At 40.6% G+C, this 27,859-nt stretch overlaps 2 protein-coding genes across 3 annotated transcripts in view; one reads left to right on the top strand and one right to left on the bottom strand.

Annotated features, from left to right (window-relative positions):
• The window catches only part of HADHA (hydroxyacyl-CoA dehydrogenase trifunctional multienzyme complex subunit alpha), a 42,395-nt gene extending 38,361 nt beyond the window's left edge, over nt 1–4,034 (bottom strand). The window contains exon 1 of the mRNA XM_081315037.1: nt 3,919–4,034. Within this exon, the coding sequence (XP_081171163.1) occupies nt 3,919–4,003 (85 nt within the window). The 5' untranslated portion in view covers nt 4,004–4,034. The remainder of the gene's footprint in view (nt 1–3,918) is intronic.
• A 343-nt stretch (nt 4,035–4,377) lies between these two features.
• Nucleotides 4,378–25,925, top strand: HADHB (hydroxyacyl-CoA dehydrogenase trifunctional multienzyme complex subunit beta). 2 transcript variants are annotated; one of them, XM_081313652.1, is made up of 16 exons: nt 4,378–4,459; nt 6,280–6,354; nt 6,719–6,760; nt 7,256–7,352; nt 7,565–7,609; nt 9,422–9,521; nt 12,564–12,651; nt 14,084–14,271; nt 15,485–15,665; nt 16,969–17,090; nt 20,365–20,444; nt 20,567–20,614; nt 22,432–22,519; nt 23,964–24,038; nt 24,454–24,618; nt 25,451–25,925. In XM_081313652.1, the coding sequence occupies exons 2-16, from the start codon at nt 6,288–6,290 to the stop codon at nt 25,481–25,483; spliced, it is 1,419 nt and encodes a 472-aa protein (XP_081169778.1). In that variant the 5' UTR covers nt 4,378–4,459; nt 6,280–6,287; the 3' UTR covers nt 25,484–25,925. The 2 variants fall into 2 exon arrangements, with proteins under 2 accessions (XP_081169778.1, XP_081169779.1); XM_081313653.1 differs by having other exon boundaries at nt 4,394–4,422.
• The last annotated feature ends 1,934 nt before the right edge of the window (nt 25,926–27,859 follow it).

The raw sequence follows: 27,859 nt of genomic DNA, 5'->3' as shown, positions 1-27,859 counted from the left end.
TTATTCATAAAACATGAAACTCAGTCAACTGAACACTCAAATTGACTGGCAATAATGGTTGACACGGGTTGCTGCCAGCATCCTAGGTATCAACCAGGTATCTTCTTAAAAGGTAAGATGTTCCAAGTAGCGCAGTTTTTTGCAGCTTTGCTGGAGTTATTGCAGGAAGCTGCAATTTCTTGATGTATTTTGCAAAGTTTTTGGACATATTTCCCAGTGCCCCGATGACAATGGGTATCACTGTTACACGTTTCATCCATAATCACGCAGTTTCGATGGCCAGGTCGTGGTATTTTGTAATTTTTCCCAGTTCTTTTTCTTCGACTCTGTCATCTCCTGGTACAGCGATATCAATCAACTGTACGCTTCAGTTCTCTATGACTGTGATATCTGGCGTGTTGTGTTTCAAATGGCGATCTGTCTGTTAGAACAATTAACCAGTGGAACAACCCGCCTTCAGAAGCTGTGAATGCTCCAGCACTGGAAATCTTTAAAAAGAGACTGGACAGCCATTTGTCTGAAATGGTATAGGGTTTTCTGCCTGAGCAGGGGGTCGGACTAAATGACCTCCAGCCATCAATGGCATGCTATTATAAAGTGGTGCATTAGCAGAGGAGTGAACAAATTTTTGCTTGGGTGGGAAGTCAGCCCCACCCCAGAGAAAGAAATATTTTAGGAAATATTAAAAAGACAGAATATATTTCCCCAAAGGATCTCAAAAGCAGAAACCAACTCCCCCCCCAGTCTCTCTACCCCAAACAGAAGCAGAAAGATTGGAGCCAGGAAGCTTGGATCAGAAAGACAAAGATCCCTAGAATCAACAATCCCTCACACCAAAAATCCAAGAGTCATCAGCCACACCCCCAGGGAAGCAGGATATGACCTTTGGGACATAATAGGATTAACCCACCACCATCAGAATAGCAGAAAGGCACACTCAGAATCAGGTCAAAGTTCATGCCACAGGAACAACTCCAAACAAAAGGCCCCAGAGGGTATTAAAAACCCACCACTCCCAGCAATGTGCGGTCAGCTTTCCCAGAGCCACGCTTCTGTCTGGCTTTGCTCTTCAATAAACTCCAACCTTCTTTCTAAAGCAATCTCCATTTTGTTTAATCCCAGCTTGGACTGGACCCTGATGAAGATTTTTCTTTCAATACTTGCTTGGGACCTCACATGGTTTTCTGAGAAGGCTGAAGGGATGTAGCAAGAGGACTGGATACATAAAGTTGGTGCAGCCACTATTTGCTGGCAATAATCAAACAGCTGTATTAAAATTCTACCTACCAGTTCTTAAGGCAGCAGAAAATCATTACTTCAAATTGCCGAGGCTTGCTGAGCCCTCAGAAGGCTGACAATAGATGCAAGCCTTTTTAAAACACAGTTTAGAAATGTGAATGAAGTGTTCCTCCATCTGTATTTCTCATCCCACCAAGCTTGATATCAACAATTAACTCTTCTCCCTAACATGAGTTGGGCTGGGTGAATATAGGTCATACATGGAACAGCTTGTTTAACTATCTATCAACCTGTCCAACTAATATGTCACAAGAGTAAAATACCACATGCTTGTGACTTCTCAATAAGGCTATTTATGAACACAGATCTAGTACTCTTCTGAAAAAACACTAAACCCATGTGCAAAAATAGTTTGATTGATGTGTTACAGGCATAAAAGAGGAATGTAGGACAAAATGTGAAAGAGCAATAAAATGTGAGCTCCATTGTTGATTACTGCTGCAATAGAACAGCAGTGTGAACAACAAATCCAATTGTGGAATGTGGATAACAGCACCATGAAGTAGCTTATGGAAGGTCATTGAATGGAACAGCACCAACACCACCTATCTGGTACAACCTAGCACCGTATTTGTAACTTAATTTTCAAAGTCAGTCATGATGCAATTCTTCTCCATTATCTATATAGGATCCAATCAAAAGTCAAGCATAGGAACTATTTTTTTACATCTTTGTCTTAACTATTGTATTTTTTTTCACCGAAATGCATTTTATTACAAAGTCAAAGCTGTAACAAATTAGAAAATACAACCACTAAGTTCTTTGAAACTTAGGAACCAGATTCTCATCTTGACCATCCTTTTCTAAAATCTTTGAAAACATAAAATAATTATGCATTTTTATTCTTCTAGTTAATTTTCCTTAACTACAAACTGTTTACAAACAACCAGATGACAATGGGATTACAGTGACAAGGACTGTTGTTGGTGAATGATTCAGTCATGTGACATTGTGCTTTATGGCTGCATTGCTTAGTGGTGGAAATTCCTGTCCAACTGCCGTCATAACACTATGACTGCTTGTACAATGGGACTTATGGTTTACAGCACTTCAGAAAGAATCCCAAACTTATAGGTGCTACATTAACCATTTAAGTGATTCATCTTTATTTCCCCATCCTGAGCAACAAATATTCTCCACTATCACAGAGATTAAGATGCTAGACTTGGAACAGGGAGCCCTAGATTCAGATTCACCCTCAGTTACGGAAATAAATTTTTCTACTCTATTATTTAAGTTTTTACTATTCTGTACTTGACAACTTCCATTTAAGTTGTTAGTTATACCAGACCACAGTGTATGCAAAACCTGGATGGGAGTGTGTGCACACATGCCATCAGGTAGGTAGGCAAACCATGAACTGAGGCGGGGGATTTGGAGAGAGACAGGGATGCTGCTGCCCCCTGCCCCACCTGCAACACCTCTTTAATGGCACAAACCTCTCTTTTTGCAGGTGCATCGGTCCAGGAAGCTCCATCTCAGAGTGGGTGCAGGAGATCTGGGGCTGGACTGAGCCAACAGAGCAGTGGCAAAAGGAAACACCCACAAACTGAGGGGGAGGGGGGAGTAGGAAAAGTGTGTGTGTGTGTGTGTGTGTAGGCTTTGGCATCAGGGTGCCAAAAGTTTAGGCAAGGTTGACGAGTCCAAATATTTAGGGGAGGTTGTAACATGTGAACCCCTCTCTAGTTCTTCAGAAGGATCCTTGGGAAAGGAAATGGAAAGGGGGAGTTAGATAAAGGAGAAGCTGGATTTGGGGGGGGGGGTTGGTGGTGCATCAAGAGGTGAGGAGGCTGAGTGACCAAATCAATGTGCCAGTGTCATCTGTGTCCCTGAGCTGCATTTTGCAAATATGACAGCCTGACATATAATCCCCAAATTGTACACCACCTTAAAACTAGCCCAAACTAGCTCAAAATGCCAAAAAATTATTGCAACTGATCTCCAAATCAAGCCCATGTGGACAGGAAAACTGCCCAACTGGCAACACTACCATGCATCTGGGGAAGCAGGAGCCACCCAAAAGGGTGGGGGGAAGGATGTGGGGGGAAAAGAAAAATTGTGGTGATGCTGGAGGATTTGGCATTAGATGCCAAGAATTCAGGAGAGGTCCAGAAGTCTAAATATTAAGGGGAGGGGTGTTTGATGTTGCAAAGCCTCAACCTCTCCTCCAGTTTTGCAAGAGTCTTTGGGAGAGAAAATGGGAGGAAATGGAGGAGCAGCTAGAAAGGAGAAGCTGGATTTAGAGAATGAGATGCATGAAACTAATATAATGATTTTGTAAGTTCTGCTTATATTTGAGCCTAAATATGCAGGGTTTCCTCGAGGCCTGAAAAATATTTCAAGGATTTCTCCTCAAAGGGTTGATTTAGATCTAGATCTAGATAGAGATTAAAGGCACGATGGAGTGAAATAGGCTAAATAATCTCTTTGACCACTTCTCATTAAATGGAGAGAAGTAAGTATAAAGGATGAGTATAATCTGGTGCCAGTTTAGACCATGAGTAAACCTAGAAACGCCCCCTTCCTCCCTTACCCTACAAAATGAAGAGTCGGTGCGCTTCCTCCTATTCCCACTCAATTAACCAAGCGCCTGCAAGTTTCCCTTCCAGCCTTTCTCACCTAAGAGGCTGCTCCGGGTCGAGCAATACTTGGCAGCCGCCGTGAAGCGCGTCAAACTCCCGATAGCCCTGACAGCGGCCGCCATCTTAGCCCAGCGGGGAGGTCAGTCAAGCAAGCGAAGATTGAAAGACGCGAAGGAAGGCGATAAGGGCGTGGAAAAGCCGAGGAGGGCTTTCCCTTCTTCTCCGTCGCTCTCGCTTAGTAAAACGAGCTGTCTCCTGATTTGCCTGTTAAAAAAAAAACACCACAGCGCGCCTCGTTATGCCTCAGCGGATGCCCCCACGGTTCTTCCGAAGGGAACATGCCTTTCACATTTTCTGTTTTCTAAGGGCTCTCCATCAATATTTGTTATGTGGAAAGAGAAAAGTTGAATGAGGGGTTAGGAGACTTCGGTGATAGGCAGTTAATGTCGGCAAGGGAGGGCCTCCTTCGTAGTGGCGCCCTTGAGTGGGTAAAGGGGCGGGGGTGACTGTTTCCAGCCTGTGGTGGAGGCTGTTGCTGGAGGTGAGCTAATCTGCCTTGTTTTTCGCGCTCCCTCAAGGTGAGCGATTCTAATTCCCAAGCGGGCTGGAGGGAGCGCAAGTGGGGGATTAGGCGGTGGGAGGATTTGCTTTCCTGCGTGGGTTCTCCGTGGAGGGAAGTGACGCTATAGGAACAGTTGGCGGAGACATTAAGGATGACGTATCGTTGTGCCCAATTTTATTTATTTTTATTTATTTTAATTCCATTTATATCCCGCCCTTCTCCGAAGACTCAGGGCGGCTTACAATTTAAGCACAAACCAATGTGCTTAGCAATAGCCTTCATTCTATGTATATGCCTGCTTATTAGGGCTTTCGGGCCCCCCCAAGCGGCATTATTACAAAGTCAGCTTATTGCCCCCAACAATCTGGGTCCTCATTTTACCTACCTCGGAAGGATGGAAGGCTGAGTCAACCTTAGCCTCATGCAATGCAAGAGTATCTAGAAAGCAGCTAAACTCATGGCTCACAACCCTCCTACTATATTGGATTTTTACATGAGAAATTAAAGGAAGAATAGAAGATAGAAAAGATCTATCCAGTTTTTCATTTCTTAATATAGTTGTGTTGAATTACAGGTCATATTTTCTTGCATGTAATAAGGAGGTTAATGAGAAGTGTAGAGAGAGCTTCAACTTGGAGTGGGGTGGTCGGTATAAACAACACTAGCTTATCTCCAGCCCCGAGTACATCCTATGCAAAATTTTATAATGAAGAATCTAAGGAAGAAATACTGTGCAAGCATAACAGCAATATAGAATGCTTAATATGTATTAAGATAACAAAATTGCCCTGTGTTCTTAAGAAACACTGATAGTATCATATTTACACTTTTCTAAAGCAGGCGAATATCATGAAATTTTACCACAAAGAAGGTTTATTCTTTTAAATTTGAAATCTGCACGTATTGTTTAGTGTTTGATATATCAAATATTATATCTTTTTGTTAATTGTGTTCATTTTTACTTTTGGTTATAGTTTTAGTCCTTTTTTGTACTTGGTTTTGTATTTTTGTTTTGTATATTATTAAACATTAAAGATAATTAAAGTACCATATATAATAGGGTATTTTGATTTCCCTATCATAATTGCAGTTCATAGCAGAAAAGAGACAATGGTTGACTTTTGATATATGATTGATCCTGCATATATCCTGCATTCTTCTAGGTACAAAGTATTTGTACACAATAGTGGTTCAAAACTTTTTTCCAGTTTCATTTCATGTGGCAGGTTGAATCAGTCGTTCTTGTATCTCTAAGTGAAAAGCCACTCAGTGAAATTACATAAATAGATAAGTGTGAATTTAACCCTGATTCTTTCCTATCCTAGTTCAGTATCTGAACTGCAACACTGCTAATTCTTCTTTTGGGAGCTTCCCTCCAGAACCATAATATTACAGTAACAATTAATAAAATTATTTAGACTTACATACAAGCTGGAAATGCAAGAGAAGATAGATGATAAGGTGTTACAAAACATTTGAAAGAATATTCTTTTCAAAGTATTTGCATGAGCAAAAACTTGGAAGCATTAAAGCAAGGGTTGCAGTTTTTTGATCTAATTGTATTGCATTGCTTCATTCTTTCAGCATCATTGCTAAAAAACCCAAAGTTAACCAAGTAATTTCATCTACTTTGTATTATCTGTTATTAATAAAATAAAATTATGATTGCTTCTTATGTTTTGCTGCTTGAAAATGTCCCAGTAGGTTTTGGAAACCAGATGGGGAACCATGAGCTTCGTTACTTTGAATGAACCTTTGAACTGTGGCTGTATGCCCACAATATTTATTGTTAACAAGCTAACTAAGACAAATGACCCCAATCTCTTCTTGTTTCAGGCTTCAAAATGATATCCTTGTTGACTTGTGGTGTGAAAATTCTTCCTACTATCATTCCACGGGCAGCCAAATTCTGTAAGTTCTTCTCTTTTAGATAATCAAAATACCCAATGCAAGATTAGTTGCTGGACTTTTATGTTGGCATGTTTGTTATAAAGGTTTATTCATTTATAGTTAAAATAGTTCATTGTCTTTTTCTGAGTTTCTGCTTTGCAGTTTTTCTGATACAGCAATTATCTTATTAAGGTACCATAATCCTATCATATTATTCATTTTTTGCTTTTGTGTTCAAAATGTCACAGTACATTCTCTCTGATCCTCTTGGCTCATGATTAGTTATAAGCTTATGAGAAATTTGCTTTGTTTTTATGTCTGAATGACATTATTATTATTGTCTGTTTTACCTATATTGTTATATTTTTATTTTCTTACATTTCAGCTTTGAGATCTTTCAGCTGCACATCCCAGTTATTCACAACAGGTACAGAAACAATATGAATAATCTGATTGCATGTCTATTGTAATTGCACTCCTATGCTGTCTTATAAATTAGGATATAAAGTACATCTGAGATCACATACATTAAATCTTAAACTTGTTTTGAAAGTACTGTTAAACTAAAGGAAATATATTCTGCTGGCATGACTATTACAATGTGTGTGTGTATTACACAAACATATTTTTAAAAGTGTTGAAGTTTTGCGATTCTAATTTTGATGTTTATTCTTGCTTTATTGAAAACTACAGATGGGAAAAACAAACAGATATCTTAACATTATTAAATAGAAGGAGTAGTGAGCTTTGGGTGTTTTTAGATAAACTTCAAAATAAACTCTATTAATCTTATCCTAGTATGAAATTTATTTTAATCTCTTTTCTAAACAATAGCAACAGATGCTTTGGTTTTTTATAATTTTATGATAATTCTTGCTCTAGTTCTACTAGTTTTTCTAATAATAATTTATTATTACTGTAGTTCAGGCCAAAAGTAAGAAAACCCTAGCTAAAAATGGGCTGAAGAATATTGTAGTGGTGGATGGTGTTCGCATTCCATTTTTGCTGTCCGGGACCTCGTGAGTATTAAATGTTCCCTTTGAATAACAATTTCTAAAACCTCTTGGGCACTTTTGGGAAAAGGTATACAGTAAATAATGTTAACAGACAAACAGCCAAATTTAAAGTTACTATAATTTCTTTTTCAGCTTACACTGCAGTTAGTAAAACAAAAGTATATTCTTCAGTAATTAACGAGAAGGTTTTTTTTTCTTTGTCTTCTAATCTTCAGATATGCGGATTTAATGCCACATGACTTGGCCAGAGCAGCACTGGTGTAAGTAGTAAATAAATAAAAGTGGAGCAATTTGGTTGTGATTTAGAAGAAGTTGTTTAAGGATGTTATGCTTTGTTTTTTGTGGCTGAAGTGCCTTTTCTTCTTTCATTAAACTATTCATTTGTTGTGATCAGTAGAATGCTGCCATTCTTATTACCAATAAATATAGATGAGAATAATTCACCTTGTCTTTCCAGCGTACTTCAAATTCTTTCATCTTTATTTATGTTCCACCTTTATTATTTTTATAAATAACTCAAGGTATCGAGTATATCTAATAGTTCCTCTTCCTCTTTTCCTCACAACAACCCTGTGCGGTGGGTTGGGCTGAGTGAGTGTGACTGGTCTAAAGTTATCCAGACACTTTCATGCTTAAGGTGGGACTAGAATTCTCAGTCACCAGGTGAAATGTTACCTTATGTGGAGCTTTTGCTGAAAGAAGAAAAAAATAATATGAGTCATGGACTGAGGATTAAAAAAGATTTGGACTAAGTGAGGGGCTAAAGGGATTTGTATGACATCTAAGAGGGAGGGAAGATTATAAGATTGTAATTATCTGTTAAAAATAAGTTCGGAGGTCACTATATTGTATTGCTTTTTTTTCTTATCTTGCACCTTTTTCTTTTCTATGTTTTTCTTTAGATTTGTCTTTATATAAAAGATTTACATGTGAATTTAAAAAAGATTTGAGATAGAAATGCCCTAAATTTTCTTGTGACCTGTCCTGTAAGTTCTAGGGCTGTGCAATGCTTTTGATTCAAATGCGAAGAAGTACTTTTCCCAAGAGCAGGAATACAGTTTCTCTCTGGACTCATTAAAACTGAATGAACTGAAACAGTCACAAAGTCCTTAGAACAGAGGTAGCTTCTCCAATCAATGGCAGGAATTTACTGTATTCACCTTTTCTTGCATTCTGAACCATTTTTCCCTAATCAGATCCAAAGCATTGCCCTAAAAATCACCTTGTGACTTAGCTTATAGAACGAACGGGACTGTTTTTTCAGTAATGAAATCTAGGATTTGCAGTTGCAGTGCCATGTAGAATCATATTTTAATTCAAGAACCACATTTACTATTTCGCTTAACTACAAAGCAAAGTGGACTATGGGCTGTGGGAGCAAAACTGCACAGGCTGCAGCAAAGTATGACTGTTTCTAAGATAACTTCTTGGCCCACTCTGGGAAGCATTTATTGAGGGAACAGTATTTTGAAACCTGCCTTATCCTTGATAACTTCCAGAATTAAGAAGTACACAAGATAATTTAATCATTTAAATACAAAATAGCAACAACAAAAATCCTATCAAGATTTCCGTTGACTAGAACTATCTAGATTCATCAGAGTACCTAGATTGGTATGTAACAAAATTTGGGTCAGGAGTTTAGGAAATGTTTGGATAGTCAGTTTACTATCTGATTCTCAGAGTTTGCCTGGATAAGTCCCTGCAGTTTTCTTGGCAAGGATTTTCAGAATTGGCTTGTCATGGCTGTCCTCCTACGACAGGGAGAGGGAATGACTGGCCCAAGGTCATCCAACTGGCTTCATGTACAGTCTCTTGGTTTCTACTTGCCTTAACCACAACATTAGAGTGACCCTCGTACTATAGATAGATGTGATTAAAATATTTGCTTACACCTAATGGACAGAATCTTGCCAAACTATAACCTTCTTTTTCTTCAAACGGAATAATCAAGTTCCTTCACTGTCCTCTTAGAACATGTACTCAATCCCCTCTATCATCTCTGTTATCATTCTTTAAAACACTCTTGATTTGACATTGAAGTGCCTTCTTTCTCTTATCTGTTCCCCCAGAGGCTTGCTGAATCGGACTGATGTGCCTAAGGAAGCTGTTGATTACATTTTGTGTGGCACTGTTATCCAAGAAGTGAAAACAAGTAATGTTGCTAGAGAAGTATGTTAATCAATAGAAGAATCACAAGACCAGAGATGGGGTGGGGGATATCAGTGGTGATGAGATGAAGGAACTAATTTTGAGTGGAATCTGGCTTTGGTAACTTAAAAATGGAGATGTACCTCTTTCTAAAATCTTGAAATACAATAAAACTTTTATGAATGAAAGGAAATAGATGTGTCTCAGGATAAAGCTGCAGGATCCAATCTGGGACGATCACCGGAACCAGAGACTTGGTCTTCTGAGCTTTCAGACTGGTGCTGGAGCCCAAGAAAGCTTGGAAGACTAAACCTCTGGTCCCAGTGACTGACCCAAAGTGGATCCTGCAAAAAACTTTTATTTAATGGTCCCATTTGGGGGAAGGAGTATCTGTTAAATTGCAAAGTTTGTTAAATTAGAAGAAGACATGAGTACATGTTTAAAAGATTGTAAAAATAGATAATACAGATAAATATAAACAGTAAAAGAAGGCTGGATAAAATGTAAAATATATCACAAATATGGTCTAATACCTTATTAAAAACTTGTCAGAACATCTTTAATTAGATAAGTCTTAAAAGCCTGCCTGTCATTTTGCAGACTTCATGCACATGAAGGGATGTCTGCTTCTGCATCCTGTTTTTTAAGACCTGCAAGGCTTGATGCTGTGTAAGGGCCAGTTTCTCTTACCACCTACCCCAGATTAGAGCCCCCTCCGCCTTTTGTCACTTCCTGTGCTATAAGCCAGGGGTGTCAAACTGCCGGTCCGCAGGCTGGACGCGTCACGAGGAAACCGCGCCCACCCCATTGCTGGCAATGGGGGAAAAGTTCCGATACGTCACGTGACGTCGTGAGTTTGACATGTCTGCTATAAGCCCAATACATGGTACTTTCTATCTACTGCCACCAATCTTCTTTCTGTCCCACTCATCACGGACCACTTATCACCTTCCCATCTTTGCCATTTTCCTACAGGGCTCCCATCTTATTTTTCCCCAGTGCTTGCCTACTGCTGATTTTCCTAATCACCTAAAAAAGGAGTGACTCCTGTAAGAAATCCACTTATTAAAATTAATGTAATTCTTAAAGCAGGCATAACTGTGTTTTTGATATTTAGAAGCATGAAAAATGACATGCTTTAGTCAACACTAATTCGAAGGCACCCCCAACCCACCTAAAGAAAAACTTGCTGAAAGCACATTTGCTTGACTACAGCTCCTATATGCAAAAACCCACTGAGAGCCCAAACGAACTGTCCAAGTTTGAATGACGTTAAGAATGTACGGGTTGCTGGTTATTAACTTGATATCTGAAAAGGACTAAGTCCAATTCTTTAGCATTAAGTAATTTCTTATGTGTGCACATTCACAGATGACAACCTTTTTCTCCAGTTTGATTTTACCTAGTTTTGATGACATTGACCTTTTTTTGTTTTGAGTGGACTTGCTCTTTAACTTGTTGACAAGCCTATATTTATTATTTGTTCTGCTCATAAACTTTAAGCACGTCAATCATCTCCCATTTCTGACAGAGCATTCATGTTTGCCTTTCAAAACCTAAGCAGGGACCTGTTTTAATACTAAAAGCCCCAAAGTTGCCATTTTTTAGGAGAGCAGTTAGACATCATAGCAACTGGTTATTGCTTGCATTTCCCCTCTGTATTTCTTCACCCGTCACCAGTTTTTGCTTGTCTGTTTCTCCGCCTGAGCAAGTATCGTCATTTGAGCTTTCATGGTGAACTTTACCCCAGTTGGCCGCGTGTCAGTGAAGCAATGTTGTGGTATTGTGTAACCTTATTTAGGTGTTTTATTGCTGAATCATAGAAACCAACATCTATTACATTGGAGCATTAGTCCTTCTAGCCTACCTCTGAATATTCTTCTATTCCCTGTTTTCAAGTTTTCATACTGACCCTGGCCATTTGGAGTCCTGCCTTCCTAACAGCGTCTTAAGCAGAGGCAGACCTGAGACTAAGCTTTTGCTCCCCTGTCTGAGCTATCCTCCTTTGCTATACCATGCCATATTTTCCATTCAGTAGCACCTCCCCCTCCCCTTTTAACTGAAAGCAGAGAGGCATTTGTGATACATTCTCTTCATAATTCCCAGCATAGGTAGAATGTCCCTGAGAGAACTTCGTTTCATGGGTGGGTTAAATAAGATTCATGTTACATTTTCCAGATAAAAAAAATACTTTGGCATTCTGGTCCACTGTACAATTAGGTAACTGGAGCTGGGGCAGCATATTCTCTGGTGATTATTGAGACAGGAATAACTCAGTAGGAAAATATTCACTGCTTGAAAATCCCAGTGATCTCATTGGAAAGTTGGTTTTCAGTACTTTTCCTGGCAACTCTAGGATTACTCACGTGCTAGTTAAAATGTGCAAAGGGTCTCTTGCAATATGGTGCCTCTGCAGGTAGGCCCAAAGCCTCCATAGTAATTTTATGCATATGTTTATAAGCATGAGGCAGACAGATAGCCAAGAACTTTTGATTCTGATTTGTGAGATTGACCATTGGGGTTTTGCAAATAAATGAATTTCTTAACCTGTGGTTGCTGTAGTCTGAACTTACGTTTGTTACATTTGGTGATCTGGATTCACATATTTTGTATGCCATTTTTCATTTAACCATGGTTTGAGTAAATTAGCTGGGTTCACCAAACAGCCTAAGCCTAAGCCAAAATCACAAATTATTACTTAGTATGAAGTGTGAACTAGCCATTCTGTTTTCAATAAACAGAAAATTGCAATACAAAGAGTGATTATAATTAACAAGCAGAAGCTCTGGTTATATTCTTTTAAAATGCTCTTTAATATTGATCAAACAAAAATTGTTTATTTAATATTGGTTAAATAGAAAACAACCTTACTGTATTAGTTGTTGACGATAAAAAGTTTGAAGAGCAAAAGGCTTAACACAGTCATGGAATACACTAATCTCTCAACCTGAGTTTCTTTGCAAGATTCTGCTTCGTTGAAAATTGTGGACTGCAATATATCATGAAAACTGTGGAAATTAGATATCTCTCAATATTCTGGTTTGCTTTCTGACTTTTATGTAGGCTGCCTTGGGAGCTGGCTTCTCTGACAAAACTCCTGCTCACACTGTCACCATGGCTTGCATATCTTCCAATCAGGCAATAACAACTGGTACGTTATCCTGCTTGATTAAGTAAGGACCATATATAAATAGGCTGTAAACATGCAGGAAAATTTAACTTTATTTGTCCAATAGAATTTATTATTACTTTTTAATCTTGGACTATTGCAACGTCCTCTACATGGGGCTACCCTTCAGGAGTATCTGGAAATTTCAGCTGGTATAGAATGCAGCTGGATGGACAGTTCTTGTGGCCCCCTAAGGGCAGCCCATATTATATCGCTGTTCTGTGAGCTGCACGGGTTGCCAGTTTGCTTCCAGGTCCAATTCAAGGTATTGGTTATCACCTAAAAAGTCCTTCATTGCATGGGTCCAGATTATCTGAGGAACCCGCTCATGCTGATGGGATTAGCCTGCCCCATCCATGCCAGCAGAAGAGGCATGGGACCCTGTCAGTCAAGGAATTTCAGCTGGCGGGATCCAGGAGAAGAGTGTTTTTGCCATGGCAACTGCCCTCTGGAACATCCAGGGCCTGCCCCCCCTCCCCCCAGGTGAGATTTGCACCCATTCTTCTGGCCAATCAGAAAAGCTTGTGAACCAGGCTCTGGCATCTGGCTCTGGCATCTGGGACCCCAATGGGAGAGTGGCAACTTGGAGGTGGTTAATGTATTAGTCAGACCCCACCTCCTCCCCATGCATACTTCATTCCTTTCCTTTCCAACTTGGTTAATTGAATTTTATCTGAACAAAGAATAAAGTACGAAGTCTGAAATGTCCTCAGTGATCTGCCACATGGCAGCTGACAGTCATCTGTTTTATTCAACAGAGGCCATCTCTGGGGGGGGGGGAAGGCATAAACATCTACTGTATTTCTAGTTTAAAAATGCTAAGAAAGCATTTTTTTTATTTTTTTTATTCCATTTATATCCCGCCCTTCTCCGAAGACTCAGGGCGGCTTACAAACCTAGCAGTAGCCTTCATTCTATGTATATGCCTGCTTATTAGGGCTTTCACACACACCCCAAGCGACATTATTACAAAGTCAGCTTAATTGCCCCCAACAATCTGACATGGAGGTTGGATTTATAAAGTTAAACTTTAAAAGTGACTTTAAAAAATACTTTAGGAAAGAATAGTTATCTGTTGAATCCTTAAGTCTAATAAAGGGGTGTCAAATTGCCGGCCTGTGGGCCGGATGCATCATAGCAAAACCGTGTTCACCCCATTGCTGGCAATGGCAAAAAAGTCACAATATGTTGCAACATGTCAGGTGACGTTTCAGGTTTGACACCCCTGGTCTAATGTGACTCAATTGTCCCTCATCTTCTGCTTGAAAAGTTCCACAATGTGTAAGAAAAACAGGGGTGAGAAATGGCCAGTTCTGAAGAGCATACAAAGTAATTGAAGGGATTCTTTTCAGTCAGGAAACTGATCAGTCTTCAATATGGTAACTGTCATGTATATGCCTTCTGATTTTTATAGCATATAGCCTCATCGCAACTGGCCAGATGGATGTGGTAATTGCTGGTGGTGTTGAATTGATGTCCGATGTTCCTATCAGACATAGTCGGAAGATGAGGAAGATTTTGCTTGGACTTTCAAGAGCAAAAGGATTGGGCCAGAAGTTATCTCTGATCTCCAAAATCCGTCCTGATTACTTTGCACCTGAGGTAAAGCAGGAAATAGTTTTCATTTCACTGCCTGCCTGAGGAACCAATTCAGAAAATGAGCAGGGATAAATGGAATAATCAGCTAGAGACACATTATGGCCAAAAATGATTGCTGACTGTCTGTTCCCTGGGCACCACATCTTCAACGTTCATTAGCTTTGGACTAGAAAGCAAACCATTTATAAAAGAAATAGTCAAGTGTTCAAGTAGTCAATATAATTTGCTTTGTGTCAGCCATTGTGAGAATTCTGAGGAGAGGAGAATAATGCCTGCATGCTAGAAAAGATGTATCATATCAAGCCCTTAGCAGTTCTCAAATCTCTCCCATGATTCTTGGTCTTCTTTATCCAGATTTATTGGAAGGGGAAACAGATTTGTTACAAAAAATTAGGGGATTGGATATATTTAGCATTTAATTTATTTCTAACTTTATTAATCTTTTGCTGAACATCTGTGTACTTACTGGAGAGTTGGCTACCTGGTAAAGAAAAAATGCGCAGATGTTCTTTTAATTCTTTGCAAGCCATCATTCTCTTTCCCAGCCTTGAGAAACTCATTACATTACATAAAAGCAAAATGAGGCTGAGGTTGACGTATGGAATTTCTTTGCTGAAAGAAAAAGTAGGCTGAGAGAGGAAAGAGTCATGATCAAGTTTGTAGGTGAAGCAGCTTGGGAGGCAGAGTAGATTAAACAAGAAATGGCAAAAGGTGAGCCACTGCACGGCTGTGTTACAGTACATATTTTACTTTGCTAAATCCTGTGGATTTAGCTATCAGATTATGTAAGGGACGTGGTGGCTCAGTGCGTTAGGACGCTGAGCTTGTCGATCAGAAGGTTGGCAGTTTGGCGGGTCGAATCCCGAGTGCCGCGTAACAGAGTGAGCGCCTGTTACTCATCCCAGCTTCTGCCAACCTAGCAGTTCGAAAGCACGTAAAAATGCAAGTAGAAAAATAGGGACCACTACGGTGGGAAGGTAGCAGCGTTCCGTGTGCCTTTGGCATCTAGTCATGCCGGCCACATGACCACGGAGACGTCCTTGGACAAACGCTGGCTATTCAGCTTTGAAACGGAGATGAGCACTGGCCCCTAGAGTTGGAAACGACTAGCACGCATGTGCGGGGGAAGCTTTACCTTTACCTTATCAGATTATGGAGCTGTCTGCATGAATTGAGGGGAACTGATCTTCACACGCAATGTTCTCAATAACTCTAGCTCCCTGCAGTGGCAGAATTTTCTTCCAACGAGACCATGGGTCATTCAGCAGATCGCCTGGCCGCTGCATTTGCTATATCACGTTTGGAGCAAGATGAATATGCTCTCCGTTCACACACTCTGGCCAAGAAAGCACAAGATGAATCGCTTCTCACGGATATAGTAGCATTCAAAGTGCCAGGTAAAATATCTGTTTAGAGAGGAATCTGTGACAATGGCTCCACATTCCAAGGGGGATGGGGAAGGGAGGGAAATGTTTTTCTCTTGGAATAGCTTTTAGTTTAGATAATCTGAATAAAGAGAGAGAGCTCTTAAAGATAAGAGAGAGGAGACAAAACTAGTTTCTCTCCACCACCCCCACCACCCCGCCTTATTCTTCCACTTCCTAATTCATAGATTTCTTCAGTGGATGAGTTAAGACTGAAACATATATCTTACCTCTGCCTACAATGTTTCCCTGAAAATAAGACCCATTCTTTTTTTTCTTTTCTTTTTTTGCCTCCAAAAGAGGCACCAGGTCTTATTTTTTTGGGTGTGTGTGTGTGTGTGTCTTTTCCACTCACCTCACTGGGGCGGCACTGACAGCCCTGCCCAGCCAGCCTACTTCATTCATTCTGCAGCTGAGAATGGTGCTCCAGCCTGCATTTCGCAGTCAGAGGCCTTTCCTGAAGGCATCTGCAGCCGAGAACCGAGCTATGTATTCAATCCATAACTCGGTTGTCAGCTACATAGGCCTTCTGGAAAGGTTTCTCTGCAAAATGCAGGTCGAGCTCCATTCCCAGCTGCAGCAAGGCAAGTGTCGATCCATGGGAGGCCTGGTTGCAATGGTAAGCTCCACCTCCCCCCACCCCCATCCTAGCTTGATTTTTAGAGGTGTGCCTCGCCCCAAAACTAGGGCTTATTTTTGGGGTAGGGCTTATATCAGCCCCACCTACCACCAAAAAATCAAGCTAGGGCTTATTTTGGGGGTAGGTCTTTTGGGGAAATGCATAATTCCTAAGGCTATGCTGGTTTAGGATTATGAATGTTGAAATCTAGTATGTGTGAAGAGTACCTAGTTCCTAGAGAGAGGCAAAGTAGCAAACAATCTTTGGAAAACTTGAAGGTAGAGAAGATGAAGTAAAGAGTATGAGAAAGAATGGTCCATTGGAAGGAAATATGTAAGAAACCTACAGTGAGGGGGGGGAATTATTTGATCTCCTGCTGATTTTGCCCAATGACAAAGAAATGCATTTTTCTGGATTTTTGTTGTTGTTATTCTGTCTGTCACTGTTAAAATAAGCCTACCACTAAAATTATAGACTGATCATGTCTTTGTCAGTGGGCAAACGTACAAAATCAGCAGGGGATCAAATATTTTTTCCCCTCACTGTATGCATGTCCAAGAGGCCACAGTCAAGAATTGTAGAAATGAAGAAGGTAGACTTTCAACACGCCAGATGTGTCTTGAGCCTTAGGTCTCTTCACATATTTGATTCTTGCAGGGAAGGACACTGTAGTGAAGGATAACGGTGTCCGGCCATCTTCATTGGAGCAGATGGGTCGACTGAAAGCTGCTTTTGTCAAACCATATGGGACTGTAACAGCTGCCAACTCCTCTTACCTGGTAACACCCTTGTACATTTTCCTTTGAAAAATATATTCTGAAGCATCTTCATTGCACAACATAATCACATTTGCTGGAACTGTAGATTGGCATTTGCTTTTAATCAGAATAGATTACAAAATTGATTCAAGTATAACACCAAGTCACATGAAGGACCCTTGGTTGTTCCTTTAGAGTTTTTGGTTGCTTCTAAACCTTGCATATGAGTATTTGTTATCCAGGGTTTGATAGTGATTTATCATCCTAGCAATGCAGTAACATTAGGAGGAATAATGTTGTTTTCCTAAAGTCCAAAATAATAGGGTGACATGGCTCATTTTCCAAACCAGTGTGGTATTGAACATATCCCTGCTCAGCCACTAACGTTTTCCTCCTCATGTATAAGCTAGGAATGGCGGCAGCAGATGTGAAGAAAAGAAATGAAAAAGGAAGTGATTTTTCTCTTTCTTGCAACAATAATGGTACATTAGGACAATAGGCCTTGGTAGAAGAACACAGCCTCTGGAGAGAGAGAACAGTTCCCAAGAGCCACTGTGCTAGCTGGAAATGCAATGGAAGAGATAGATTTCTTTGCATTTTTCTCTTGTGTCTAGACTGCCAGGGTGGTGTCTTGGTCCCCAGAAATATCTAAAAGAGATTCAGTGATTGGGGAATGTGAAGGAAAGGGGGGGGGGCTGAGCTTATCATAATCATGTCTTTTTTTCTGCTTGCATTGCAAGCCTCTGAAATGCAGAGAGTCCTCGACTTGCAGCAGTTCATTTAGTGACTGTTCGAAATTACAATGGGATTGAAAAAAGCGACTTATGACTGTTTTTCACACTTATGACCGTTGTAGCATCCCCATGGTCACATGATAAAAATTAAGGTGCTTGGGAACTGATTCATATTTATGACGGTTGCAGTGTTCTGGGGTCACGTGATCACCTGTGATCTTCTGACAAGCAAAATCAATGGGGAAGCCAAATTCACTTAACAACCGTGTTATAACTTAACACTTAACAACTGTGGCAAAAAAAAGTCATAAAATGGGGCAAAACTCACTTAACAACAGAAATGTTGGCTCAATTGTGGTCGTACGTGGGGGACTACCTGTACTCTCGAAAGCTAAGATTCAGATAGCATGTTTTTAATTAAGTACAATATTTTGTTTCCAGGTGTTGTTAAATAGCAGCGAACTTTGACAGTTTTCCTGTCCTTTGTCCCCTGCATGACAGTCAAACACTTTCACTCCCTGTTTTGTTGTTTCAGTGGTTCTCCAGTTTTAGGCAGTTGTGAATCTTTTCCCAGGCTTTGACAATGTTGCTTTTCGTTGTTGGCATGATGCGTGTCAGGGGGATAACATTGTTCCTCTACAGTCTGTTCTGAAAAGTTAAAAAAGCACAGCTGAAGCCCATAGTATGTGTTAACGGGGTTATCGGGGCCGGCAATTGTCACTAAGCAACTCCGTCATAAAGCCTATTGTCATGTGACAGCACCAAGTTAACGACCACAGTTGCCCCACTCCCGGTAGCCTTTGTCAAGTGAATCCTGCACGTGCATTGGGTGCAACATCACCTGGATAGCTGCGCAAACTCCTGCGGGTTTCTCCATTGACTTTGCTTGTTGGAAGCTGGCAGTGAGGGTAGCAAGTGGCAGTCACATGACTGGGGGATGCTGCAAAGTAATTGTGAGATGTAGGTGGCAAGCACCCGAATTGGGATCATGTGATCTTGGGGACACTGAAACAGCCAGAACTACAAGGAGCAATCATAAGACTTCTCGTTTAGCACTATCATAACTGTGAATGGTAACTGAATGGATTCAGCAAGAACTACCTGCAGTTGGTTATTTCTTTCTTTCCCCCCCCCCGTCACAGCTGTTATACAATAGAAGTGAATATGTAGCTCACAGTTGAAATGTAGAGTCCTTGGTGGTCTCCGATCTTGGTTGTTTGCAGGCATTTCATTACTCGACTTGATCGAGGACTCCACAGTTGTTACACAGTCATCATATGGGATGTTCAACACCTTTCAAATTACTTGGGTCATAAAATTTTGTGCCCCCAAACTCTTCCACCAAGCAGTGTCTGGCTTTCCTGCTTCTTTTGCCTTCTTCCATGTTACCCATTGTTTATGCTTCCCCTTCCTTCCTTCCTTCCTTCCTTCCTTCCTTCCTTCCTTCCTTCCTTCCTTCCTTCCTTCCTTCCCTCACCCACCCTCCTTACCTTACCTTACCTTACCTTATCTTAAATATATCACTTAAATATGAGCCAGCAGTGTGCTGCAGCTGCCAAAAAAACCAACACAGTGCTAGGCTGCATTAACAGGGATAGAATTAAGATCACGTGAAGTACTAATACCACTTTACAATGCCTTGGTAAGGCCACACCTGGAATACTGCATCCAGTTTTGGTCACCACGATGTAAAAAAGATGTTGAGACTCTAGAAAGGGTACAGAGAAGAGCAACAAAGATGATTGGGGGACTGGAGGCTAAAACATATAGGGAATGGTTGCTGGAATTGGGTATGTGTAGTTTAACGAAGAGAAGGGTGAGGGGTGACATGATAGCAGTGTTCCAATATCTCAGGGGCTACCACAAAGAAGAGGGAGTCAAGCTATTCTCCAAAGCACCTGAAAGCAGGACAAGAAGCAACGGATGGAAACTAGTCAAGGAGAGAAGCAACCTAGAACTAAGGAGAAACTTCCTGACAGTTAGAACAATTAACCAGTGGAACAACCTGCCTCCAGAAGTGGTGAATGCTCCAACACTGGAAGTTTTTAAGAAGAGACTGGCCAGCCACTTGCCTGAAATGGTATAAGGTTTCCTGCCTGAGCAGGGGGTTGGACTAGATGACCTCTAAGGTCCCTTCCAACTACTACTTCTTCTTCTTCTTCTTCTTCTTCTTCTTCTTCTTCTTCTTATTATTATTATTATTATTATTATTATTATTATTATTATTATTATTATTATTATTATTATTATTATTATTATTATTATTATCTTACCATTATTCTTTTCTTCTCACTCTTTACTTGGGCCCAACTGATTTTGGTGATCTCAGTTCCAGACTTCTTCCTGACTACCAGTTTTTAAATTCAGGGTTTGTTTGTTTTTGTGTTTTTTTTTGATACAACAGCACTTAACTTTTGCATTTATACTCAGTTTTGAGTTGTCTTTTTTTTTTAAAATAACCCTCCCAACTGAAGTAACGTGCAAACTGAATTAAGAGACGGAGTGGGGTGGAACTTAATTCTTCTTTCGGACCTGATGTCATTTTTATATTGTCTCTACAGACTGATGGAGCATCAGCAGTACTCTTGATGTCTGAAGAAAAGGCTTTGGCAATGGGTTACAAACCAAAGGCCTACATCAGGTGAATAGAAGCTCTCCCCTCCCTTCTCTCATCATCTGTCATAAAACCATAAAACCATTTTCTCATCTGTATAACCACGTAATCAATATCTCCTCTTTTTTTTAAAAAAAAATACAATTCAGGGATTTTGTATTCGTATCCCAAGACCCAAAAGATCAGCTTCTGCTTGGGTAAGTTGCAAATTTGGAATCCTTTACCATGAAAATGGAAATCTGTCCTTTTTCCAAACCATTTTATTTGTAGACACCTTATTCCCTCTTAGTCCTAGGCAACTTCCCAGCTGCTGCAGGGAGGTGCAACATTTTTCAGACGGAGGCTCACATTTGATCCTTAAGGGGGCATGTTAAGCATCACATTCCCAAAAATGCGTAGAGCCGAAACTGACTGAAAATGTGAATTATTTTACTATTAAAAATGGGGCATGATGGCTCAGCGATTAAGATGTTAGGCTTGTTGGAAGTGGGCTTGTTGGACAACTCTGGCTCCCTCAGCTAGGAAACGGAGATGACACCACGCCTTAGAGTCGGACACGACTGGACAGGGGAAAGTTTTACCTTTACCTTTGCTACTAAAATGTACATGACCCCCGGCTCCCAACTAATTACATAACTATGAATATTCTCTTTGAATATACGTATTTCCCTGTTTTTGTCACATAAACTTTACTGGCAGCTTTTGTTGGCAGGACTGGCAACAACATTAATATTTCATGGGGGCGGTGGGGATTGCCGCCTCTTCCACAATGTATCTACCACTTGACCTTTGACAGTTGTAGCAGCATATTTCTGTCATCAGTTCCATTCAGCTAAGATTCTCTAGGAAGGGGGTCTCCAAACTGTGGGCTCCGCTGTGAGCATTGCTTGGGTCCGTTTGCACATGTGCACATGGCCTGTTCGTGTATACACGTGTGCAAATTTTCCTGCTTCTCTCTTGCCCTTCGGGATGCCAACCCAGAAATGTTGGGGAACCTCTGCTCTAGGACATGTGAACTCAATCCTCCCCTACCTGCTCCCACCCTTGGTGTAGGGCAGTGTTGCCATCAGCCCCATCTGAAAATGATTCAAAAGAGTTGACTGTCCTGGAGTAGACAAATACTGAGCTGCCGACTAATGGCCAGACATACCAACACCCACACTCGGTTTGGATTCTTACATTTTGCAACTGGTACTTGAAGAAAGAATGGCTGAGTCATTAAGGGGAAGTCTCCACAGCTTGTAAGGAATAGTATAAAACCTTCCTGGATTCTGAATTTTTTTTGTTTATGTAGTTTCTTATTCTCCTCGCTCATCTCTTTAGCGTATCTAATTTGCAGCAAACATTCTGTTTCCATTTCTTTGCTGCACAGCTTCTTATATCACCAGCAAGAGAGGAAACATTAGTTACTGTAGAACAGACATGTCAAACACAAGGCCCGGGGGCCGGATGCGGCCCGCAAAGTGGTTTCATGTGGCCTGCGAAGCCATCCTGGAAACAGTGAGGGAACGGCCCCCACTGCCTTGGCCCTGGCCCAGAGACCCTCCTTCTGCCAGAGACCCTCAGATCTGTCCCACTCCTGCCCAGGCCCCCATAGGCACCCTTGATGCCAACGATGTAGAGCTGGCCACGCCCACCCAGTAGGCCATACGCACTCTAGCCACGCCCACCCAGTAGGCCACGCCCACCCTGGCCATACCCACCCGGCCCCCTGAGGGCAACCGCAATGCTGATGCGGCCCTCAATGAAATTGAGTTTGACACCCCTGCTGTAGAAGCATTGTTTTCTCTACTCGGAGCTTTTAGATTAGAGATGGGGAGGATGTGAATTCTTCAAGCTACTTGGAAGAGAGAGCTATTTTGTTTATTTCTGCCAAATAAAAAGAAAGGGTACCTTTTTATAATGGTGATACAGGCAGGTTCGTTCTTCTGGGCAGCTGCAGCCATTCTCAGCCAGTAGGTTTTCCCCTGTCCAGAAGGACCCGAATGCAACTCTTGGCTTCTTTTTCTCTTAGGCCAACATATGCTACTCCCAAAGTTTTGGAAAAAGCTGGCCTAACAGTGGCAGATATTGATGTGTTTGAATTTCATGAAGCGTTTGCAGTAAGTATTCCTAAAGTCATGCGCAACACAGATAGCCTTGTTCAAAAAATTTCATTATATATATATTTTTTACTTCACCCAGTAATTGTACTTTTCAATCTGGGGTTTATTCGTTATCACACAGGGAACTGAAATACTCCCTTTCTATAATTAAGGTGGCATTCAACAAGTTAAGTAAAATATTTTTTTAAAATGTCACTTCAAATGCATAATACACTACTCCAAACAGCTAAAAAGACTGAATTAAAGCAGATACCTTTCCAGCTTTTTAAAAAGTTATAAGAGTGGGATCTGATCTTATGGGAGACTGTCCCACAACATAGAAGAAAGCCCTCTTTATCTAACGTACCAAGTTCTGTGAATGGAAGCATCCTCTCTCTCCTATAAGTGTTAGCAACAAGACAGATGGTTATTCAGGCCTAATCCATCTTGAATATATAACGGAAGCTTGAGAGTTCATAAGGTTAATGCTGTATGGAATGAAACTATGGCTGAATCTGGATGTTCTGCTACGGATGAATGTAATGGCATGAATATAATGAAGGCATGAGAGGCAACCAGGCTGCCTCTTACTGCTCGCCCCCTAGCTGTCACTCCCTGCCCTGCAGAATGGAATATGTTTCATCAGTTCAGACGTCACAAGATAGTGACCCATCTATGTTAGGGACATCACTGAGATCTTCATACAGGGACCGCTCTCCTCCACAATGAAAGCCAGATTGTATGATTTGCCTCATGTTTAGATTTTGAAAGAATCTAGAAAGCATATACAGGCCATGAAATTCTGAACCATGCCTGTTAAAGCAATGCATACACTAACATTAAATATGCTCTCCCTCCCCCTCCCCCCATTCCCCACACCTTGGATTTTTCAGCAACACTTTGCCAGACGGGATTGTTATAATATGAACAGAATCTTTGCTTTCACTTGACCGTTCAGAATGAAGTACAAAATGAAGACACTAAAATATAATGTGAACATATGAACCAAAGTTGAATGAAAGAACAATAGAGTAAAAGAAGCAAATGAGAATGCTGTAGGACTGTGTTCTTAGTTCTAGTAATCAAGAAACAACATTATGTACAGAAGCCCAGTTCTTATGCATGTTAATTGCATCAAGTCTGTCTTGAATCCTGTAATTCTTTGTCTATTTTTTAAAAAAAAAATTGAGGCAAGGTCTCACACTGATATTTACACACAGACCAGGCAAGGCAAGGCAAGGCAAATTATATTATACTGTAGTCCAATTATTTTAGATAGTTGTAACAACAATGTTTCACTTAGTGATTTGAAAATGTGTAAAATCTCAAGTACCTTATCAGCTAGTTGTTTGTGTTAATTCTTATGGAGCTACAATATATGTTTCTATTGTACAGACTGCATATATGTTAACTATATTATTGCTGCAATGGAATCTTCCTTTTCCCTTCCTTTCCACTATAGGGACAAATTTTAGCAAATCTCAAAGCCATGGATTCAGATTGGTTTGCCCAGAACTATATGGGCAGAAAGACAAAGGTAAGGTTATGGTTATTATGAATTTGTATATCCATTATGTTTTCTGTATTTTGTCCTTCCTGTTCGCTGTTGTCCATGCAGCTTACCTTATTTTCCTTGCTAACCTAGTCCAGAAACTTCATAGAGGGCATGGTGTCAGTAGAGACATCATGTTTATAGTTGTCTGAGGTCCAGTGAGAAGACTTACTCCTCCTCCATTAATGTGGAGAAGACTACTGCGAAGACTTACTCCTTGTCTAGTGATATTTCAGTGGCTGAAATAGTCATCTGGCAAACATCAGCTGAGTTGATATGTTCCCTACTCTGATTGTCTTTCAAGCTTACGTTTTGTAACTTACTTTCTTTCATAGGTGAAATTGGAAAATTTATTTTGGAGCCTACTATTAAGTCTCATTTACTGTTTTCCTACTTATAGGTTGGAGCTCCTTCTCTGGACAAATTTAATAACTGGGGTGGATCCCTGTCATTAGGACATCCTTTTGGTGCTACTGGTTGCCGCTTAGTAATCACAGCTGCCCACAGGTTGAAGAAGGAAGGGGGACAATATGGCTTAGTGGCGGCATGTGCTGCTGGAGGACAGGTAAGAAGCCTACAATGAGCAATTTATATTTGTTTCTTTATATATTAGTTTCTTTATTTATATTTTTACTTATTTATTTATATCTCACCTTCACTGTTTTCATAAAAAACTCAAGGCGGCAAATATACCTAATAACAGGTAGTCCTTGACTTACAATCACAACTGAGTCCAAAATTTCTGTTGCTAAGCAAGGCAATTGTTATGTGAGTTTTGCTCCATTTTACAACCTTTTTGCCAGTTGTTAAGCGAATGACTGCAGTTGTTAAGTGAATCATGTAGTCATTAGACAAATCTGGCTTCCCCCATTGACTTTGCTTGTCGGAAGCCAATTGGGAAGGTTACAAATGGTGATCATATGACCCTGGAACAAGGCATCTGTAATTATGTACATGCCAGTTGCCAAATGTTTGAATTTTGATCACATGACCATGGGAATGCTGCAACAGTCATGTGTGAAAACTGCTCATAAGTCACTTTTTTCAGTGCTGAATGGTCACCAAATGAATGATTATTAGTTGGGGACTGCCTGTACTCCTTTCTCCTTCTATTTTACCCCCAACAATAGCTCTGTGGATTGGGCTGAGACAGAGTCACCCAGCTGAGTTTTATGCGTAATGCAAGACTAGAACTCACAGTCTCCTGTTTCTAACCTGGTGCCTTAACCACCAGACCAAATTGGTTCTAGATTCAGTGTAGCATGACCATAGCTGTCTTGTGCTTGGCAAGGCTGACTTTTGTAATCCCATTTTCCCATTCTTTTTCTTTCTTCTTTCTTGAGATGGGAATCTTGTTTCTCTCTTGTTGAGTAATTTCAGCTCTTCTCTTGTTGCAGGGCCATGCAATGATTGTTGAGAATTATCCGTAAGGAGGTGAAAATCGGCATGAGGGGATTTGCCTGTTATCTGCAAGACAACAAATGTAGTAATAATGCTCCACGATATATCTCTGGACTTTCCTACAAAGGACTCGCAGTGACTTTTGTTAATATTTTCTAGTGCCTTCAAAAAATGGTTTCACAGTAAATGGAGAAAGCCACACACATTTTATCTGGATATTTTATGTTAATATAGGTTTTCTGCCACTAAACAATATGTAACTAATTTTTTCCACCATGAGAATATTACAAGTTGGCATAGCGATTAAGCAAAATTTGCTACGCAAAGAGAATTGTTCTTCACAGTTTTCAAGTGAACAACATGGCTTCGAGGTTTTCTTTAAAAGGAAAAACTGCTGAGAGAAAATAATGTAAATGTTCGATACAGTATTTATCTGACATCAGCCTTAATAAATGAAAAAGAAGACTGGAACCCATGTGTCACTGTTTTTTATCAGAATGTCCCAGGTTTAAGATGCAGAAGACTGGAGGACCTTCTCAGTTTTCTGCTTTCTGAGATTTTTTCCTCCTGTTGCTTTAATGCAGACATGTCAAACTCGCGACGTCACGCGATGTCGCGCGACATATCAGAACCTTTTCCCATTGCCGGCAATGGGACGGGCGTGGTTTCTCCGTGATGCTCCGGCCTGCGGGCCGGCAGTTTGACACCCCTGCTTTAATGGATGGGCTCAAGCCTGCTTAACCATCTTGTTCAACTCAAATGTGTGAAGAGGTTTAGTTTTAGTATTGATTCTTTCCACCCAGCCCCCCCCCTCACTCCCAATTTCAAAAGCTGTTAAGAGTTCATTCAGGGAAGAATGGTGTGTGTGTGTGTGTGTGTGTATGGAAAATGCCTCCTTAAGTAACACCAGCTGCCTGCAATTAGTGCAGGTTCGAGTCCCACCAGGCTCAAGGTTGACTCAGCCTTCCATCCTTCCCAGGTAGGTAAAATGAGGACCCAGATTGTTGGGGGCAATAAGCTGACTTTGTAATAATGCCGCTTGGGGTGTGTGTGAAAGCCCTAATAAGCAGGCATATACATAGAATGAAGGCTACTGCTAAGCTTGTAAGCCGCCCTGAGTCTTCGGAGAAGGGCGGGATATAAATGGAATTACAATTAAATAAATAAATAAATAAAATATTAGTAGCTGATGAGCCATTACCACACTTACAGAACTGTCCTCCCCAGAAGAAAACTGGTGCTGGAAAATAAAACTGACCTGGATTTCATCATATACAGTATGTAACCTGTATACAGTAGTGTGGTCAGCTTTCAGCCCTGTATCCAGAGCTAAGTATTAGATGGAATTACATCATGCTGGATGAAAATCAAGTCATGGCTTAGCATGATGTATGACACTACTATTGCTTGTCAAAATGTATGGATTAAACAGTGTTACACAGATTTAGGAAGAATTAAATATTTCCTTCCATACACATACGCATCCCATCCCCAATCCTGAATGTCTTGTTCCAATAGTCCTAAAAAATGAAGAAATTATTAAGTTTGTGAATACCAATATTTGTTTAATTTACTATAATGTTTATTAAAATAACATGAATTCAGATTTAATTTAAAGTTTATTTATTCTTTGGAGTGTGATAGTGTGTGTGTGTGGTATTCCACAAAGATTAAATGCATGTTTCAGCTCCCACAGAATTATACATTCCTGATATTGAAAAATCAGAATGCCTTGGCAAGGATTTCTCCACTGTTGATGCCCAGCCCTTTGGTCAATTCTGGAAATGACTACTTCCCAAACTAACATGAATCAATAGTGACTTCCAGCATCCAGATAGCATAGCAAAAGTTATTCCTGATATCAAAGACACAGCAGATAAATTCCTAATGAAGCAGATAGGATCTTTTAACATACATGAAACTTCTAGGCAAAGGATGCTGTTGCAGTGTAGGCCCAGCGCCTGGAGGTTGTAAGGGTCTGGATGGGGAGAAACTGATTTGATTCAACCATGGCAAGACTGAGTGGCTCTGGATTTTCGACCCTTTAGGCCCTAGGCCCAGTTGATATTTAATCTCTGACTCCCTTGGACTGAGTTGGTGTGCAGTTTGGGGACCCTCCTAGACTCACAGTTCCTGCTTCAAGAGCAGATGGCAGCTACGGCCAGGGGAGCATTTGTACAGATTTGACTGATGTGCCACCTGTGCCCCTTCCTGGACCAGGAAACCTTGCTCGTGGTCTCCAGCCTTCATCAGTTCCTATTGGGATTATTACAATGCGTTCTACATGTGGCTGCCTTTGAAGACCACCCAGCAGTTAGAATTGATCCTGAATGCAGCAGAGTGCGCAGTGGTGCCCCTAGGTTTACTCACATACTCCTTTTGCTTGATCTGTATGCTCTATAGAT

The sequence above is a fragment of the Vipera berus genome (assembly GCF_964194415.1).
Source record: "Vipera berus genome assembly, chromosome: 1".
Taxonomy (NCBI): domain Eukaryota; kingdom Metazoa; phylum Chordata; class Lepidosauria; order Squamata; family Viperidae; genus Vipera; species Vipera berus.
Note: the sequence above shows the minus strand (reverse complement) of the source record. Positions and strands in the feature narration are given on the sequence as shown.

Excerpts from the sequence above, each read along its gene's own strand:
- HADHB (XM_081313652.1), top strand. The coding sequence starts at position 6,288 with ATGATATCCTTGTTGACTTGTGGTGTGAAAATTCTTCCTACTATCATT. Across the intron at positions 9,522-12,563 it reads CAAGTAATGTTGCTAGAGAA|GCTGCCTTGGGAGCTGGCTT; the intron begins GTATGTTAATCA and ends ACTTTTATGTAG. Across the intron at positions 12,652-14,083 it reads CAATCAGGCAATAACAACTG|CATATAGCCTCATCGCAACT; the intron begins GTACGTTATCCT and ends TGATTTTTATAG.